Source organism: Vidua chalybeata, assembly GCF_026979565.1.
Source record: "Vidua chalybeata isolate OUT-0048 chromosome W unlocalized genomic scaffold, bVidCha1 merged haplotype SUPER_W_unloc_1, whole genome shotgun sequence".
Taxonomy (NCBI): domain Eukaryota; kingdom Metazoa; phylum Chordata; class Aves; order Passeriformes; family Viduidae; genus Vidua; species Vidua chalybeata.
In genome coordinates, this window is record NW_026530320.1 from 263,688 (window position 1) to 284,408 (window position 20,721).

The 20,721-nt window shown below is 45.1% G+C and overlaps 1 protein-coding gene across 1 annotated transcript in view; it reads left to right on the forward strand.

Moving 5' to 3' along the window:
* Positions 1–4,551: 4,551 nt before the first annotated feature.
* Positions 4,552–20,721, forward strand: part of LOC128782840 (E3 ubiquitin-protein ligase RNF38-like) — a 68,178-nt gene continuing 52,008 nt past the window's right edge. Inside the window, 3 exon segments of the mRNA XM_053933329.1 lie at positions 4,552–4,748; positions 6,045–6,180; positions 6,286–6,507. Of these exon segments, the coding sequence (XP_053789304.1) occupies positions 4,552–4,748; positions 6,045–6,180; positions 6,286–6,507 (555 nt within the window).

The following is a 20,721-nucleotide window of genomic DNA, read 5'->3' on the forward strand; positions in this document are numbered from 1 at the left end:
TGTTGCTGGGAGGCTTGGCAGGATAAGCATCTCACCACCAATCAAGATGCGAGAGGGGCTCCACCAACAAAAAGGCACAGAAGACTAAATGACAGACCTTGGGAGGAGCCAAATCTACTTATAAGGATGAGGCCATGGACCCTAGGAGGAGCCAAGTAAAGCCACAGACTGTGGGAGGTGCCGGGAGGACATATAAGAACTGCTTATGAATATTTAATGTGGCTGATGCAACCTTGAGTGTATAAAAGGCGGAGATGCCATTTTGTGAGCTGAGCCTCTGGTGAGCAGAAAGAGTCTCACTATGCTCCCAGTGCTGTACCCCCTTTGCTTTGTAATTTTAACAGGTTATAATGAAATTTTATTTACTCATTCCCACCCGGGGTCTGAGTCGTATATAACACTGTCGTTGTTGAGGTGGTCACGACACAAAGCAGAGACATCAAGCAGTCTTCTGATGGCAACTCTTTATTATGGAAATGGCTGACCTTTTATACACTTTCTAATTGTTTATACTTCTTCTACCCTAACTATTGGCCACAATAATTCAACATAACACCATTGGTGAAAAGTAACAGTGACTTCAGCTAACTTTCTTGTCCAGCTGCAAAGTTCCCTCCTTATCTTTCTTCAATTCCTCTCTTCTCTTGGTCTCCTTGGTAACATCCTTGGAGAAAGCTCCTTATCAGCTTCTTCTTGCTTCTCAGCTTCTTCTCGCTCCTTTAGCTAACAGGCCCGCTGTTAGCCCCGTCCACAATTCCCCCTTTTTGTTTTTGAACTGTAAATACAGCTGCTATGGATTTTTGCAGGGGCCTTTGCAAAAATCCAAGCAGACAGGGGAAACACAAACAACAATCACAACCATCAACAAAAATTAACATTGCCATTCTTAACACAATCATTCCTGTCCTTCATGCATCTATAAGTGCTTTTAAATTTAACTACTCTATCCTATCAAGTTATATGTCTAATAAATTATAACCATCCAAAGTGCTCAAAAGAAGATCCTGATAAGTGTAAACCAAACCCATATCCTTTAATTACTATGAAAACACATGAATACTGATGAGATACATGTCCTGATATATGGCCTTAGCCAGTGTCATCTGCATGTTCTGCTTTGACTGCGGAACCATCCATTCTATTCCTTCCTGCACGTTTCAGATAAGGTTTAATACAGCGAGCAGGAACCCATCGAGGACCATTATCTGTCAAAACACAAGCATAACCTCTCCCCCAGGTTATTAGTTCCACTGGACCAGACCACATACCAGTAATTAAATCCTTAACCCGTACCTTAACATTTCTACGAAAATCTGGTTGCTTAGAATTCAAAGAGGAAAAATGGTGAAAAATTGGAGATAACTGTGAGTCAGGTAGGGGACGCAAAAAATTTAACACATAAACAGCTTTATCTAATCTCACTTGAGGTGACTTCTGTTGCATTCCCCCTTGTTGTTTTTGAACCTGACGTTTAAGAAGACCATGAGCCCTTTTGATGATCGCTTGGCCCATGGGAACATGTGGAATGCCTGTTGAATGCTCAGTGCCCCAAGCACGAAAGAATGCTTGCATTTTCTGCGAAGCGTATGCTGGGCCATTATCTGTTTTTATGTGACATGGAACACCTAGGATAGAAAAGGCATGATAAAAATGATGAATAGCATCACGAGTTTTTTCTCCTGTTAATGCTGAAGCAACCATTGCATGAGAAAAAGTATCCACTGTCAGTTTGCCATTCCTCTGTGGGAATCCAGGGCATCCCTCTCTGGCTGCCCTGGAAGGTCTGGGACCCTGGCAGGGGGTCAGAAACTCCCCTGTACAGAGCCCCGAGAGACACTGTCTCTGATCTCTGTCCATGGAAAAGAGTTTTCAATCTTACAGGAGGAATTACAAGCTCTGAGTGTTTGATATAAGTAGTAATTAGTGTGGCACAGGTGCAAAAGTAGAATTTTAGGATTCTAGATAAGGGGTTCAAAGGGGGCAAGATGGAAGAAAATTGGGCATGCCTTGTCCTTTTTCTTCTTCTTCATGCCCTCCATGTTTCACTGTGGTGTTGGCATTTTTCTATTGGTTTAGGCTGGGGACACACTGTTCAACATGGGTGATAGATATTGACATGTTATTGTAAATATAGCACATGTAGTTGATAGTATATAATGTTTGTAACATCCCACTGAGGGGCAGAGCCCCGCACGCTGTCCTGCAAGACAGACCTGCTGTAGGTCAGAGAGAAAATATTTTAGATAAGAAGAAATAAACAACCTTGAAAACCAGCACAGACGAATTACGACTCCTCCTTTGGCAGCGGGGCTGAAAGACAGAGACTTTCTACAATCTCGGGAGCATTTAAATATCACAGATCCTGACATTCCTCTAAAGCAGATAGACCCCTAGGGTTGGTACCATAATATTGAGAAACATGAGTACAGGTTGAGGCATAACTTGAGTGTTGGTCACCAACATAACTAGATATTTCCAAGGCATGTGTTCCTGCACTTTCTCTGGGGCAATAATCAGACCAAAGGCTTTCAAATTTGTCACAGCACATTCTTTAAGAGCTGATAACTGTTGTTTGTTGTCAGATGCCAACAATATATCATCCATGTAATGATAACAATAACAGTTATTAAATTGCTCTCACACTTTTGACAAGGCCTGTGCCATGAACCATTGGCAAATAGTTGGCGAGTTTTTCATGCCTTGGGGGAGAACTCTCCATTGATATATTTTATTGGGTTCAACATGATTTGTGGAAGGCACAATAAAAGCAAATTTTTCTTTGTCTTGCTCAGCCAATGGAATAGTAAAGAAACAATCTTTCAAATAAATGACAACTATTCGCCATTCCTGTGGAATCATTGTGGGTGTAGGAAGGCCTGGTTGTAAAGCTCCCATTGTTGCCATTACAGCATTTATCTGCCGTAAATCATGTAAAAGTTTCCATTTTCCCGATTTCTTTTTTTATTACAAAAACAGGGGTATTCCAGGGGCTGAATGATTCTTCAGTATGTCCCGCTTGTAATTGTTCCGTAACTAATTCTTGCAGGGCAGTAAGCTTTTCAGTAGTAAGTGACCACTGATCAACCCAGACAGGTCTATCCGTCAACCATGTCAAGGCTACAACTGGACATTCACCGCCCTGCATCACAGTGGCCCCTATTAAAAATCCGTAGTAATTTTGACACCCCATTGAGATAAGCAATCTCGTCCCCACAAACTTTGAGGAACCTCGGCAACACAGGGTCTGATGTTAGCTTGTTGGCCATTGAGATGTTTCACATTAATTACAATGGCTGACAAGCCACCTGTTGTAGCACCACCCAACCCCATGAGTCCAAAACTTGCATGAGTGAGAGGCCACGACTGAGGCCAACAAAGTCACGAGAGTATTGTAACATCTGCTCCAGTGTCAATCAAACCTGTTACCGATATGGTTCCTGGATGATATCCACTGGCTGTGAGGATGCATGTCTTTTCTGGATGGTTTTCCATTACTTTCTCAGTCCAGAACACTTGAGGTACTCCTGTTGATACAAAACTTCCTGTGCCACGACTTTGGTCCACTGTATTGGGAACAGAACTCACAAAAGGTACAAGTTGAGCAGTGCAAGTTCCTTTCTGAATAGTGACAGGGGGGGTCATCAATTGATACCATAGCATGAATCTGTCCTAAATAACCAGCATCAATAAGTCCTAAATGCACATGAATACCTTTAAGTGTAGTACTTGACCTCCCTATCAAAAATGCACTTAATCCCCGTCCTATTGGACCATAGGCATCAAGGGGCACTTTGCATATTTCTTTGGTCAAAATAGTTACTGTGTCGGCAGTGGGTATATCAAACCCTGCGGACCCACTTGTTGCCCCTGTGTATTGTTCGCAAATGGGTAGCTTTGCAGTACCGGGAAGGCCTGTAATTGTTGTTGTGGATGTCTAGCCAGGTAGAGGACAGGGACAATCGGATCTATTGGACTGCGTGGATTCGATGGCCTGGCACGTCGGAACCACAAATATATACAGCTTTGGTTGACACCAGTGCCCAATGTACCCTGATGCCATCAAGATATGTAGGAGCAGAATCCATTTCTATTTCTGGGGTAACAGAAGGATCCCAGCAGCTTACTGTATTGGAGGCTGAAGTGAGTTTAACTGGGAATGGGTGGCAGAAACACCCCATCGTGACTGGCCCAGAGACCCCATGCATCCTTGGCATAGACTATCTCAGAAATGGATATTTCAAAGACCCAAAAGGACATCATTGGGCTTTCGGAATAGCTGCCGTAGAGGCAGAAGACATCAGAAAGCTGAATACTTTACCCGGCCTCTCAGACGACCCCTCTGCTGTGGGACTGCTGAAAGTTGAAGAACAACAGGTACTAATTGCCACAGCAACAGTACACCGTTGTCAATATCGTACCAGCAGAGACTCTGTGATCGCCATCCATGGGATGATTCATAAACTTGAGAGCCAAGGGGTGGTCAGCAAGGCCCATTCACCTTTCAACAGCCCTATATGGCCAGTGCGCAAGTCCAGTGGGGAATGGAGACTGATGGTGGATTACCGTGGCCTGAATGAGGTCACACCACCACTGAGCGTTGCCGTGCCAGACATGTTGGAGCTTCAGTACGAGCTGGAGTCCAAGGCAGCAAAGTGGTATGCGACCATCAATATTGCGAATGCCTTCTTCTCCATTCCTTTGGCAGCAGAATGCAGACCTCAGTTTGCCTTCACCTGGAAGGGAGCGCAGTACACCTGGAACCGACTACCCCAGGGGTGGAAGCACAGTCCCACCATCTGCCATGGACTGATCCAGGCTGCACTGGAAAAGAATGAGGCTCCCAAACATCTACAGTATATTGATGACATCATTGTGTGGGGGAGCACAGCAGGGGAAGTCTTTGAAAAAGGAGAAAAAATTATCCAGATTCTGCTGAAAGCTGGTTTTGCCATTAAGCGAAGCAAGGTTAAGGGACCAGCTCAAGAAATTCGGTTTCTAGGAGTCAAGTGGCAAGATGGACATCATCAGATCCTGACAGAAGTAATCGACAAGATCACCGCTATGTCTCCACCTACCAAGAAGAAGGAGACACAAGCTTTCCTAGGTGCCATAGGCTTTTGGAGGATGCACATTCCTGAGTATAGCCAGATTGTGAGCCCTCTCTACCTGGTCACCCGCAAGAAGAATGATTTCCACTGGGGCCCTGAGCAGCAACAAGCTTTCACCCAGATCAAGCAGGAAATTGCTCATGTGGTAGCCCTTGGCCCAGTCAGGACAGGACCAGAGGTAAAGAACGTGCTCTACTCTGCAGCCGGGAACCATGGTCCGTCCTGGAGCCTTTGGCAGAAAGTGCCTGGGGAGACTCAGGGTCGACCACTGGGATTCTGGAGCTGGAGCTACAAAGGCTCTGAAGCAAACTACACTCCCACAGAGAAGGAAATCTTGGCTGCCTATGAAGGAGTTCAGGCTGCCTCAGAAGTAATTGGCACCGAAACGCAGCTGCTTCTGGCACCCCGGCTACCAGTGCTGCGGTGGATGTTTAAAGGAAAGGTTCCTTCCACACATCATGCCACAGACACCACATGGAGTAAATGGATTGCCCTCATCACTCAGTGTGCCCGTATTGGAAATCCGAATTGCCCTGGGATTCTGGAAATTATAACAAACTTGCCTGAGGGGGAGACTTTTGGATTGTCTTCTGAAGAAGAGGATCAAGTGGCATGTGCCGAGGAGGCCCCACCATATAATGAGCTACCGGAAACTGAAAGACAATATGCCCTTTTTACGGATGGTTCCTGCCGAATCATAGGCACTAGTCGGAAATGGAAAGCTGCAGTGTGGAGCCCCACACGACAAGTGGCACAAGCTACTGAGGGACAAGGTGGATTGAGTCAGCTTGCAGAGCTTAAAGCTGTCCAGCTGGCTTTGGATATTGCTGAGTGAGAGAAGTGGCCGAGGCTCTATCTCTACACCGACTCATGGATGGTAGCTAATGCTCTGTGGGGATGGCTGAGTCTCTGGAAAAAGGCCAACTGGCAGCACAGAGGGAAACCCATCTGGGCCGCCGAGATCTGGCAGGACATTGCCACCCGAGTAGAGAAGCTGACCGTGAAGATTCGACACGTGGATGCACACATACCCAAGAGTCGGGCTACTGAAGAGCATCACAACAACGAACAGGTAGACCGAGCTGCCAAGGTGAAAATATCACAAGTAGACCTAGATTGGCAGCATAAGGGAGAATTATTCCTAGCTCGTTGGGCCCGTGATGCTTCTGGTCATCAGGGGAGAGATGCAACATACCGATGGGCCCGTGACCGAGGGGTGGACCTTACTATGGACAACATCTCACAGGTCATGCACGACTGCGAGACCTGCGCTGCAATCAAACAGGCCAAGCGGGTGAAGCCTCTGTGGTACGGTGGACGATGGCTGAAATACAGGTATGGGGAAGCCTGGCAAATTGACTATATCATGCTGCCCCAAACCCACCAAGGCAAGCGCTATGTACTGACCATGGTGGAAGCAACCACAGGATGGTTGGAAACCTACCCTGTGCCTCATGCCACTGCCTGGAACACCATCTTAGGCCTAGAAAAGCAGGTCTTGTGGAGACACGGCACCCCTGAAAGAATTGAGTTGGACAATGGGACCCATTTCAAGAACAGCCTTATCAACACCTGGGCCAAAGAATATGGCATTGAGTGGATATATCATATCCCCTATCATGCACCAGCTGCCGGGAAAGTTGAACGATGCAATGGATTGCTTAAGACCACCCTGAAGGCACTCGGTGGGGGAAACTTCAGGAATTGGGAATTGAACTTGACAAAAGCTACCTGGATGGTCAACACCCGAGGGTCCATCAATCGAGCTGGTCCTGCCCAATCTGAACCCTTGCACTCAGTGGATGGAGATAAAGTCCCTGTGGTACATATGAAAGGTATTTTAGGAAAGACTGGATTAATCCCACCCCAGGCAAAGACAAACCCATCCGTGGGATTGTTTTTGCTCAAGGACCCGGTTATACTTGGTGGGTAATGCAGAAGGATGGGGAAACCCGTTGTGTACCACAAGGAAACTTAGTCTTAAGTGAGAACTATGTGTAAGGTTTCATCACGATGCAGATGGAAATAGGAAAAGGGGTGGATAATGTCCAAGACTGAGCACCAAGATGTTTCCTATTACCATCCGAGTAGCAGTTGCATCTGGACAGTTTTCCTTATCTCCTGTTAATAGGCCCATCAATGTCTTGCCACATGACTCAGAGATAACAATCTCCAGGAGCCAGTTCTGTTTAACAGGTGATTAAGGACACACCTCGTGACTCAGAATAACATCAGCCCATTGTGAGATGCTCTGCCCAGGGGGAGAAGCTAGGCATTCCCACCTGGATAAATCCAGGAATTTCTAGACAGAAAGGCAGCCTTTCCACAGGTTTCCGAGAAGACACAGCAACCACATCTGCCACTCCAAGAGGACTGCAGCCACTCCAATTTGGACTGCTACCAGCACGCTGGCCAAAGGGGTGTCATGTTGTATTCTGACTTTGTCAGTGGTCTTCCTTTTGTATCATTGCATGTATTTTTGTCTTTTTTTTCCCTTTTCCCAATAAGTTGTATTTCTGACTTGGAGTCTCTCACTAGTTTTGCTTTCAAACCAGAACACTTTGTGTGAGTGGGATGTGGAGGGAGCCACACTCACTGGAGCCACCCACTTGTGAAGGGGTTCCAGTCCCAGCAGTTAAAGTCTCTGGCACTGGGAGTGTGACCGCCAGAGAATCTCTTCAATGGTCAGACTGGGAAGTTTCCTTAACATAGTCTGAATCTTTTAGTCTAAAACCATTACTACTTGTCCTCTTGCAACCGGCCCTACTAAAAAGTCTGTCCCCATCTTTCTTATAAGCCCCCTTTAAGTATTAAAAAGCTGCAATCTTGTCTCCCTGACACCTTCTCTTCTTCAGGCTGAACAACCCCAACTCTCTCAGCCTTCCTTCATAGGAGAGGTGTTCCAACCCTCTCATCAGTTGTGTGGCCCTCCTCTGGACCCACTTGTGTCCCACTCCTATATGGAAGGGAATACATGTTATAAATGGGAACACACTCCCGTAGCTAAAGTGATTTCAGCTTTTATTTTAAGGCCTAAAGCTTAGGGGGCCCGCGGGTTGAGCAGAAGCATTCCCGACAAGCGAGGATGCTGCAGAGCCGGCACTGGATCTTCTTCATTTCTTGAGCAGGGATGTTCCTGATGTTCCAGGTAGAGCAGCGCAGTCTCACCAACTCAGATACCCCATTTTTATACTGTTTTTTGTTCCTTTTATTATAAATGAAAAATGATCCAGCCAAATTAAAAATAAAATTAAAAATTTATTTTAGCAATAGAGATCTAACTAGCCAGCCACAAGGAAAGGGCAGCACTGAGCCCGGGATCGGTGCTGGGTGCGAGACACAGAGGTCAGCCTCAGCGGAGGTTTTCCTCTATGCTCCCACACCACCATCCTGGTACAAGCGATTTTTATAGGGAAAATTTTGCCTGAAGCCAGGATTTTGGCATTCAGTCCTTTGTTTCATTCAGAGTCCCATAAGTTGATGAGATTTCCTTCTTGGCGACAAGGTAGAACAATTTGAAGTCCGGAGTTGTTGAAACCCTTGATGAAATTTATGGGAACACAGTATTCACATGTATCAGCCTGGGGGATATTCCTGATGTCCATCTCGGGTCGTTCATGCGATGATCAGCGCCTGGGTGTCTCCCTATTGCTCCAAATAAGGCCCGTCTCCTGGCAAGGCACAGCCTTTTGCTTGTAAATCGGGTTTCAACACACACCTGGTTTTGCCTGAGAGGGTGGGGGGGGCTTCTAATACAAAAGGGTACATTCTAACAAATATTTAATATTATATTGTGGTAGATAGGGACAGGCAAACGGAAAATCTCGGGACGTGACGGAAAGCAAGACCCTTCCCCCCTCATCCTGCTATAGGTAATCAATCACCCCTGAAGCATGCAGCCCCTCCTAACTCCAGTAGTTTTCCACTCCTTACTAACCCTAGCCGGATCCACCGTCCCCCTTTGACGTAGTAAGACCCCCTTGACTATTTAACCTCACGAGATGAGATAATAAACGCCATTTGACCATCCACCACATTGGTGTCTGTGCATGTCAGTGGCCCGAGTGACCCGGGCGAGGCCGGGTCGCCGTGCTGTGTCTTGAAACCAGGTCGCCTGCCTTCTCCGCGGAAGGCAACATTATATATATGCTAAAAATGGCATGAATTATACCTGTTACATATAACAATCCCCCACCTTTTATATTAACCCATTAATTCGCGCCCTACTTATTACTTCTACTGATTTCTATAGTTTTTATTTTATTTCATATAAGGTCACAGAGCATACAAAAAGTTTAAAATATATTTTTCCCTTAATTCCCCACATTCAAGTCTTCTCCCAGAATTTTGTGGTAGTATTTGTGTGTCTGTTCTCTTCCCTTTATTTGTTTTTTGAATCTGGCTAGGGCTTCAGCTGCCATGCTATGTGGTGTTTCCTCTTCTAGTGTCATCAGTTTTGATACCTGGTTTGTTTTTCCTAGAGCGGATTCTGGATCTGTGAGTAAGGCTGCTATTTGCATCCCCTGTACCACTGAGTGTATGAGCCTTATAAAACAGGGGATGAGACAGGGTAGGAATATGACCCCTGCCACCGAGCATGAAATGAAGAAAATTACCTTTTTCCACCAGGCCCCGTCGAACAAATGGTCCCACCACAATGATTGGAGCAGGGAGTTCCACTTTTGTACTGGGACATGGGCTACTCGCTTGATTTCTGTGGCCAAGTCTCTAATAGTAATCGTCTATCTCCGCACAACACTGAGATTCGTTAAATTTCCCACAGACACCCCCTTCCTCGGCCAGTAAGTAATCAAGGGCTATCCTGTTTTGGTATACAAAAGCCCTCATCTGAGAGTGTGCTTGGATAATAATTTGAGGGCATCTGAAATATGATTGGATACAATCTCTACCACAGCCTGCAGTCTTATTAAGCGGTTCAGCAAATAGATGGGGGTCCTATATCTCCATGACCCATCCTGTGCCCATGTGGCTGGACCATAGTATTCAATAATTCTTTCAGCAGGCCATTCGTCCTCCCCCCAAGTTTGTCCCCCACCAATGAGAGGAAAATTTTCTTTTAAGCTTCTCCTCTCCTGGTTTAGAGATTCATACAAGGGGGCCCCCAGTGAGCTGCTTTCTGACCTGGGTAAAGTGAAGAAAACAGGTCTGATTAGTCCTACCGTGCAGGATCCCTTCCAGCGTTGAGGTAACTCGCTGTAGGCCTTTTTTCCACAGATCCAGTACAACCCATTTGGCGCTTTCCATCTATTCCTTATGTTCTCCGGTTCATCACAGTACTTACTTAACTCGCCGATTGACTGGTATAGGTTGGCTCCAGGGGCTTTTGTTCCAACAAAGCCCGATTTTATCACTCCATTTACACTTATCCTTTTTCTCCTGGCTCCAATACCCAGTAGGGCTTTCGGGCTGCCAGGTCTTAACTTTGCTGGTAGAATTTATGGTCAAAGTGGATATGCACGGAGTGTAGCCTACAACTTCTGAGTATTCTCTACCTTCTCTGCTGAGACAGAAAGTTCCGATTACCTGTTTATCCAGAACCCACCCCTCTGGTCTTTCAATTATTTTGGGGGTCCTGTTGGCCTTCCACTTCAGTAGTTGTTCAGGAGTCAAACCCTTGCCCTTCCAAGGCCATTTCTCAGCAGATTTTAGCCCCCCACAGATCCAGCAATTTGACAACCCTAGTTCAGTGGCAATTTCCTGCACCAGATACACAAATAGATTCTGATCTGAAGCAGGTAATCCCCATTTTGTGTATTGTTTTTCCAGTTGGTCATATTGCTCACTTAGAGTTTTCAACCTTTCCTGTTCCATCCTCTTTTTTCTCATCTCAGCCTCCTGTCTTTTTACCTCTTGCATTACCTGTTTCATCTTATTTTCTGGGTCCATTCCCTCTTTGTCCTTTGTGAAGCAGAATATTTTGTCATACTGTAAACAAACCCTGTCATCCTGGTCCTCTAAAAGGTCCAGGATAATTGGTTCAGTTTTTAGAGGTATCCTGTTTTCATATTTCAGGTTATTTCCCACCCAGTAGGTTTTTCCCCCCATCACACACATACCTAGTTCATCGGGGTTATAACACAGTGAATCGGCTTGAAAATAAGTAACAAAAACTGACTCTTGCTTCCCACCAATCCACACAATACGGTTACATTTGCTACAAGCTGGAATGGAAATTTCCCCTGGGGTCCTTCGGTGCAATTTATGTGCTGACTGTCCATTTTCGAGGTATATTTTTAATTTTTCCTTGAATTTGTATGCCCCCTGTTGAGTGTTTGTTTTAGAACAAGGTTTATTAAGCTTACCCTTTCTGCAGTTCCATGGGGTAAGGGGCACTGACCTCCTGGGTACCTGCCACCGGATTCCCCTGTTTCAGGGTTAGGAAGGTTACTGAGGCACGTGGCTAGACTCAGGCTCGTCAGGATTACTCCCACTGCTAGGATTCCTCTGCCGTTCCCTGCGCCCACTGGGGTGCCTCCAGCGGTGGGGTAGACCATCTTCTTGGCAGCAGGAATCCTCATCGGTGGTTTCATACCAAGACTGAGCTGCATACCTTCGCTTAAAAATGCTTCACCGGCGTAATTCAACAGGATCTGCGCTGCAGGGTACCTTGTTCAACCTACGGCACTCAACAGTAATAATTTTAGCTTTTGTTTGTAATTTCCCCCTCAATCCGTTTTGAAATAGACAAAACCAAATTATTGAATCCAACTGAATCAGTCTCAGCCTGGTGGCCAATACCAGAAAACGGCTAGTCAGGTTCTGTTCTTGTTTAAAGCACTTTGCACACAGCCCACTAGGTCTTATTCCTCTCCGACAGTGAACAACCCACTTCTTATAACAGTATTCGCAAATGAAATATGCAAAGGGGTAACAGTTACAATCTGGCACAGAGCATCTGACCGAGTTATTTTTGGTCATTTACTTGGCCGGCACAAGGTTATCTTCAAATCTCCAGGGGAGGAGGTGACTTTCCACTCCGGGGCTCGGTCCTGAAGGTCAACTTTCTTCACCCTTGACGCGTGTGTCCACCCCTTCTCTGCAGTGTGTATAGCAGTGTCTGTAGTTAAAAGGACAATATAGGGTCCCTCCCAATGAGAGGATAGTGGAACTTCTTTCCATGTTTTTATGAGAAACCTGTCCCCAGGCTGTATCTTATGTATCGAGAAGCCAAGGGGGCTGTGCTGCATGATTACCCCCTGCTTTCACAATTCCTCGAGATTCTTATTTAATGCTATCAGGTATGGTTGCATTTGCCCATCCTCTAATCTCGGATGCCCTACAGGCATACCATGAGTATAAGGCATCCCATATAACATTTCAAAAGGTGAAAGCCCCGTTTCGGAATGGGGCATAGTTCTTATGTTTAATAAGGCAAACGGGAGACATTTTATCCATGACATTTTTGTTTCTAACATTAGTTTGGCTAATTGGGCTTTTAATGTTTGATTCATCCTTTCAACTTGCCCAGAACTCTGAGGGTGCCACGGGGTGTGATAATCCCATCTAATACCTAAGGTATCTGCCAATTGTTTAATAATCTTTGAAGTAAAATGTGTTCCTTGGTCCGAATCAATGTAGCTTGCTAACCCTTATCGAGGTATAATTTCCTCTAATAAGAACCTCAATACTGTCTGGGCTGTAGCCCTGGAGCTTGGAAAAGCCTCCACCCAGTGGGTTAGTTTGTCTACTATGACTAATAAAAATTTCTATCTCCCGACCTTAGGTAGATCAGTGAAATCTACCTGTATTCTTTCAAAAGGTCGGTAAGCTGCTGGGCGACTCCCCAGTGTTAGTTTCCGAGAGTTTGCCCTATTTATTTTTTTGCAGATTATGCACCCCTGTACCTCTTGCTTAGCCAGTTCATATATACCTTTACAGCCAAAGAATCTCAGGAATTGCTCGGCTACTGCTTGGGCCCCCCAGTGTGTTTGTTGGTGCAATCTCCTTAGAATCTTCCTAGTGTATTCTTTTGATAGCAATTCCCTCCCGTCTGGCAACTTCCACTTACCTCCTTCCAGACGCCCCCCAATCTTTTGATAATCCTCTATCTCCTTTTTGGAAGGTTGTGGGGTGGGGGAGATTCCTGGGTTTCCTCTCTTTCAACCTCCGGGATACTTACTTGTAACAAAGCTGCACTTTTCACCTCTTTGTCGGCTAAATTGTTCCCCCGAGTTCGGAACTGCATCCCGGCCTGGTGTCCTTTTACATGGACTACAGCAACTGCCTTTGGCCCTCTGATAGCTTTTAATCTTTGTTTAATTATTCCTTCATGAATTAGCCCATTTCCCCGGGTATTTAGGAGTCCCCTTTCCTCCCAAATTTTCCCAAAGGTATGCACTACCCCAAATGCGTATTTGGAATCAGTGAAAATCGTCCCCTTTTTCCCTTCAAGTCCCAGAAATGCCCTGTATAATGCATATAGCTCACAGGCTTGAGCTGACCACCCTGCATTCAGGGGTCCAGACTCCACCACCTTTCCCGTTTGCCCATCAATGACCCCATATCCCGACTTTCTTTTGCCTTCTACTACCCTTGCAGAACCGTCCACAAACCATTTTTCCCCTTCCTCGAGCTCTTCTTCCTCTAAATCCGGTCTTATTTTGGTTTGTAGTTCTACCATCTCAATACAATCGTGGGACAGGTCTCCTGAAGCATCCCCAAATAGGAATTGGGCCGGGTTTTGTGCCGGGGTGGTTTTTAGCTCCAAGTCGTGGGAGTGAATTAAAATGGCTTCGTATTTCAGAAGCCTAGCGTCTGTCAGCCACTTGTCAGCTTTTTGCTGTAAAATGCTCCTTACATTGTGGGGGGAGTAGATGGTCAATGAAGCCCCGAATGTTACCTTTTTGGCTTCTTCTACCAATATTGCCACGGCCACAATTGCTTGTAAGCAAGTGGGCCACCCCCTGCTGACAGGATCCAGGAGCTTGGATAGGTATCCGACCGGTTTCTTGGCCCCTGCCCAGTCCTGGGTTAGAACTCCGTGGGCAGTGTGATTGCTAACATCTACAAAAAGCTGAAAAGGCCTTTTTACATCAGGGAGACTCAATACAGGGGCTGCCATGAGGGTTTCCTTTAATTCCCTGAAGCCTTCTTCATCTTGTTCAGTCAATTTGAACCTATCTGTGGTAAGTTTGTCATAGAGAAACCTTACCTTTTCACTGTATCCTTCAATCCATTGCCTGCAATAACCCAAAAGTCCCAGCAACTGCCTAACTTCCCTTTTTGTTTTTGGGGGAGGCAGTGCAATTATTCCGGCCACCCGGTCTGGATCTAATTTCTTTTTCCCTTTTGTTAACCAGTGCCCTAAGTATTTTACTTCGGGCTCTGTGAATTGTAATTTAGATTTTGATACCTTCAATCCCCGTTTGCCCAGGAAATTCAATAAAGCTATAGTTCTCATTCCTACTTCCTCTTCGTTAGAACCAGCTACCAATAAATCATCCACATACTGTAACAGTTTGGTCCCAGGAATTGGCACAAATTCGCTAAGCAATCTTTCAAGGGCTTGACCAAAAAGATCAGGTGAATCCACAAACCCTTGAGGGAGGGAAGTCCACCTTAATTGTTGTTTTCTTTGTGTGTCCGGGTCCTCCCATTGGAAGGCAAAGAAATCCCGGCTCCCCTCAGCTAGGGGGCAAGTCCAGAAGGTGTCTTTCAAGTCAATCACACTATACCATATATCTTCCGGGGAGATATTATTCAATAAAGTATATGGATTAGAGGCCGTGGGAAATAAGGTTTTTGTTCTTTGATTTACTGCTCTTAAATCTTGTACCAATCGGTAACTACCATCCGGTTTCTGAACTGCCAAGATAGGTGTATTATGTCTTGACATGCAAGGTTCTAATGTGCCTCTCTTTATTAAATCCTCGATTATCGGTTTCAATCCCTTTCTTCCCTCTAAAGGGATGGGATATTGTTTGATCCTTATGGGATCCTCTGGTCTCTCAATTTCGATGTGAATTGGTTCCATGTCTAATTTTACAGCTTCCCCCAGAGTGTGCCGAACCCTGGGATCAATCTTATCCTCGGTGGTTAGCTTATATAAACTTACCATGAGTTTTGAGTCCTTCGAAATTATGCTTATCCCTAGCACCACCATCAGGTCCCTTCCCAGTAAATTGTATTCTGTTTCTTCTACTAATAAGATGTCCCCCACACAGATTTTATTTTCAGATTCTATTTCTATGTCCCTCAAGACAATGACCTGAAAGGGTTCCCCTTTTGCCCCAATTACTGTCATAGAATCCTTACTTTTTGTGCACCCAGGAGGTAGTTGCTGGACTGTGGTTCTTTCTGCTCCTGAATCAACCAAAAAAAATCAACTCCTGCTTTTGTGGTCCAACCTTTAATTTTATCAAGGGCTCTCCAGATGTTTGCGACCCCAAATTATAAAGCCCCTGACACCTCTAATCTTCCTGAAAAATAATTTCATCTTTCATCCTTTTTTTACAGTCTCTCTTGAGGTGTCCTCTTTTTTTACAGTAAAAGCATTCAGGGGCACTTACCTGTTTGTCCTTCCTTTGTGTAGGTCCTGGCTTTCCCTGGGGCTTTCCCATTGTTTGGGCTTGCTCTTGTTTGTTTGCTTCCCTAACTGCTGCTACCAACACCTTGGCTTGTGTCTTTTGTTTCTCCTCATCCCTCCTCATATATACCCTTTGCGCTTCTTTTAACAATTCTTGTAGGCTTTTCTCTTGCCAATTATCTATCTTCTCCAATTTCCTCCGAATGTCTTCCCATGATTTTGCAACTAATTGCATTTTTTAAAGGATTCCCCCTACAGGGGATTCAGGATCAGTACCTGAGTACATTTGAAGGCTCTTCCTGAGCCTTTCCAACCATTCTGTGGGAGTTTCGTCCTTCCCTTGACACTCCCCTAGTGCTTTACTAATATTTTGTCCTTTGGGGACCGCTCCCCGGATACCTTATGTTACCATGTTTCTTAGTCCGATCATTTTGGCCTGATCCTCCTCCACCTGAGCGTTCCATGATGGTCTTTGTTCCGGCCACTTCTCCACCCCGCTCCCTCCCTGGGGGTTTCTGAATTCCCAATCCTTGATGGCAGCCTGCCTTATCATATCTTGTTCTTCCGCATTAAACAAGGATCTTAATATGGCTGAGATATCATCGTATGAGTATATAATATTTCCCAAGAATTCATCCAACCTCTCTGCCACCCCCAACGGGTCATCCATTAGTTTCCCCATTTCCTTTTTAGAAGCCCTTACATACCCCCTAATTGATGGGAATGTTTACAAATCCGATGACTCCGGGGGCAGTTGGGACTTCCCTTAAACGGTATAGATTAGGTCTGTCCCTTTCATCATCACTACCCTCCATATTTTCTCTCCTTGCTTTACGCCAAATTCTATTGGTGGGAGGAGATGTGTTTTCCCCAGTGTGAAGTGTATGTGTGTGTGTGTCCCTGTGTTGTGTGGGAAGGGGGGGTTGAGAAGGTCCTGGTGCATCTGCAGCCAGTATTTGGGCATTAGGTGGCGATGCAGACTGAGCTGGAGGTGCTGTTGGTGGGACCGCCGGGACCTGTGCTTGTGATGGAGGAACTTGGTATGGGGGTGGTAGGTTTTCCAGGGGTTCCCAAGTTTTACCTGAAGTTACCTTGCTGCCGGAGGTCTTAATAGGGAACAGCTGCGCGCTAGCATATTCCTATAGCCTGGCATACTCCAGCTCCTCATCATCCCACTCCCCTTCTTCATATAAGTGGTCAGATAGTGCTTGGCAAAACTTACTTTCAAAGGTACCAAAAATGGGCCAGTATAGGTATTTTCCAATTTCCCCATACCTCTACACAGTAGTGTATCATTTTTTCTTTGGACTTCCTCCGCCTGAAGCTCTAACATCCAGCCCAAGGGGCTTTCCCTCAGAATTTCGGGCAACCCATCCTTTTTCCCTTCTCCCAATTTATTTTTCCCTGATTTTAAGTTCTTACCTTTTCCGGATTTAGAGCTCTTCCCTTGAGTTCTCCCCTGAACCTTACTGTTCCTTTGTCCCATGTTTAAAGTTTTCCTTACCGTATTTCCGAGTCAGTGTCCGCAAGCCGTTCCAAGAAGTCAGTTACCCGTGTGCTAAATGTATACTTCGGTCCTGTCCCGGACCGAGTCTTACCAAGTGTTTAAACCGGTCTGTCCCTGACCGAGCCTTGCCAACTTAGTAGCTGCACATTGAACCGGTCTGTGGGTTTTCAGTTGGAAGAAGGGTGAGCTCTCTTTTTACCTGTTTTCCTGGACTCCCCGAGTCCAGAAGTCGGTGAGGTTTACCAATTTCTCGAACCCATGAGAACGTACTTTCCCTTCCCCGACCCATCCATGAGTGGATTCCTGTAACTCTCCGAGTTTCAGGTCGTATGCGTGTTGTGAGTGTACCCAAGTTCTTTTACTTCCCCCGTAGCCGACCACTTCCCTCGCGGGATAGTGAAACTGCAGTTTATTGGGTCCGCTCTCGCCCCGTGACAAAGTCACGTCTCACACACACACCCACTCACACCTCACTCAACCACACGATACTTACGGCTCCTTTTCCCGCGTGGATTCTTCGTGCACATTGATTTTATGAGCGAAAAATTTCTGCTGCAGCCTTGGAGACTTGGCACCGAATTCTGAGAGCTCTGGGCCCACTTTTTTTCCTTAACGTGGCTTTTGCGGCTTTTCGTAATCCGGTTGGTTCCGTGGGATTCCTCCTTCCCGTCTGGCCGCTGAACTCAGCGGGGCAATGCCTGGATCGAGGATAGGGAACCCCCCGGATACCCCCAAACCGTATCACGTCAGGGTCACCAAGATTGTTATAAATGAAAAATGATCCAGCCAAATTAAAAATAAAATTAAAAATTTATTTTAGCAATAGAGATCTAACTAGCCAGCCACAAGGAAAGGGCAGCACTGAGCCCGGGATCGGTGCTGGGTGCGAGACACAGAGGTCAGCCTCAGCGGAGGTTTTCCTCTATGCTCCCACACCACCATCCTGGTACAAGCGATTTTTATAGGGAAAATTTTGCCTGAAGCCAGGATTTTGGCATTCAGTCCTTTGTTTCATTCAGAGTCCCATAAGTTGATGAGATTTCCTTCTTGGCGACAAGGTAGAACAATTCGAAGTCCGGAGTTGTTGAAACCCTTGATGAAATTTATGGGAACACAGTATTCACATGTATCAGCCTGGGGGATTTTCCTGATATCCATCTCAGGTCATTCATGCGATGATCAGCGCCTGGGTGTCTCCCTATCGCTCCAAATAAGGCCCGTCTCCTGGCAAGGCACAGCCTTTTGCTTGTAAATCGGGTTTCAACACACACTTGGTTTTGCCTGAGAGGGTGGGGGGGGCTTCTAATACAAAAGGGTACATTCTAACAAATATTTAATATTACATATATCATGCTAAAAATGGCACGAATTATACCTGTTACATATAACACTTTGGATTGGTTTCTGCTGGGATCCTTCATTTGCATGAAGGTTAAAGCAGTTGATTGGCCCTTACAGTTCTGTCCAGGCTGGCTCATTTTTGCTTGGGGGTGGGGGGGGGAATGCACTTTACTTAGGTGTAATACAGTATGTTGAGTACCGTATTTCTTATAACTACCCTTTTAACCCCTTTTACAATATAATAAACAAACTTTTAAACTGTACATGTTTAACAGTTATCAACAATTTTACAACAGTTTCTAACCTATTTTTGACAATTTCCCCCTCTGTTTGATCAGGCTTCCAGCCTCCATCAACCTTTTAAAGTTCAACTTCTACTTTTCTATTTCTCGTACTGTTCAAGCATATCTTTGGCACTCTGATCACACTGTTCTTTTATTAACATTGCTTTTTCGCCATTTTCCCCTTCTATGTTACATTGCAGCATGATGCTGCTTTGGACAATGATGATTACTATCCAGACTAGACATGGAATTGTACATGATAGAAATATACTTGCTAGTGCACACGCCACAAAGAAGGCCAATTTCTTCCACCATTTACCGTTCCAGGTGAACAAGGTGTCCCACCAATCAGAGTCTCCAAACAATGGGGTCCATTTTTGTGTTCCAACATAGGTTAGTTTTCTAATATTTTGAGTAATGTTTTTAATTACATGACTGTGGTCATCGATCTCTAGGCAGCATTCTTAAGTATTAAATTTCCCACAGATCCCTCCTTCCTCTGCAAGGAGGTAGTCTACTGCCAATCGGATCTGGTAAATTACTGATCGTGTTTGTTGTTGCTGCTGGTTTAAAAGATCAGTGGTCAGAGTTGTTTGATTTGAGATTATTTCAAGTACTGCTTGCAAATGGATGATGCGATTGAGCATATATACTGGGGTTCTGTACACCCAGGATCCATCTTGGGCCCAGGTAGCCGGCCCATAAGTATCAATAATCTTTTGTGGGGTCCAAATTTCATTGTTCCAATTTTGAGTTCCGCCAATTAAACTCCTTTTCTTTCTGGCCAGATCATCATATACCGGGACTCCCAAGTTTGATTTCGCATCCTTAGGCAGTAAGAAAAAGGATTGTTTTATTGCTCCAATTGTGCAACTCCCAGTCCACCCTCCCGGTAACTTCGCATATGCCGTGTTACCACAGATCCAAAATAAATTTTTAGGTGCATCCCAGAAATTAGAATCTTGAATTGTTATATGTTTCCAATATTTGGATAAGGTTTCTATTGCCCAGAATGGGTTAATATAATCTCCTAAGCATTCAAACATTTTTTCTCTTTCACTGTATACACATCTACTTTCAGTTTTTACTATTGACCAGTATGAATGGGGGGTTTCTGGGATCCACCTGGTGTGTGTGTCATTTGCTGCTAGATATCTTTTATATGGCGTTTGTCGTACTTCTATAGTATACATTTTCCCTTTTCTTGATAAACACTCTTCCTCTATTGTTGATTTTAGCTTCCACTCCCCTTCTTTTGGGTACTACCATGCTTTTTCTTGAAGTAATCCATTTTAAAATGTCTAGGGGACCTAAACTGATATCATCCCATGGCCAAATCTCACTTAAGTGTGTCCCCCCGCACACCAAACAATCAGTCAAATTAAATTCTCTTGTAATCTTTTCCACCATAATGATAAAAAGATTCTTACCATATATTTGTCCATCTCTATCCCTTTGTCTTTTCAATTGCACTTCTTTCTCTTTGAATGTATCCTCTCAGTTGGTTTTACTTTCTTGTTCAAAACATACCCATCTTTCTTTCATAGGGCACTCTTCTGACATCCTCTGGCTTGGGTTTGCAATATTTTTAGCCAGCCAATATATTTTATTATCCTCTTTACAGGTTGTTAACTGGGAGTGATCGATACATTTGGGATTCATGTTTGTGTGTACTCTGATTAATACACTTACTGTATCTCCTCTATACAAGGGATAGTAACACTTACAAGTGTTTCCTCCACTTCTTCTGAAGTGGATGAGTAGTAGCATTGCTACGAGTGGGAGTCTGGTACGGGCTGGCCTCCTCACCTCTCGATCCACAGGGGTTTTCTTGGTGCCCAGAGAGTATTTCCCAGAGGTAGTTCCCAATCCAGTCTTGCCTCCCACCTCCGGTTTTCCCTTCTTCTGGGCACATTCTGCCATGATCCTTATTGT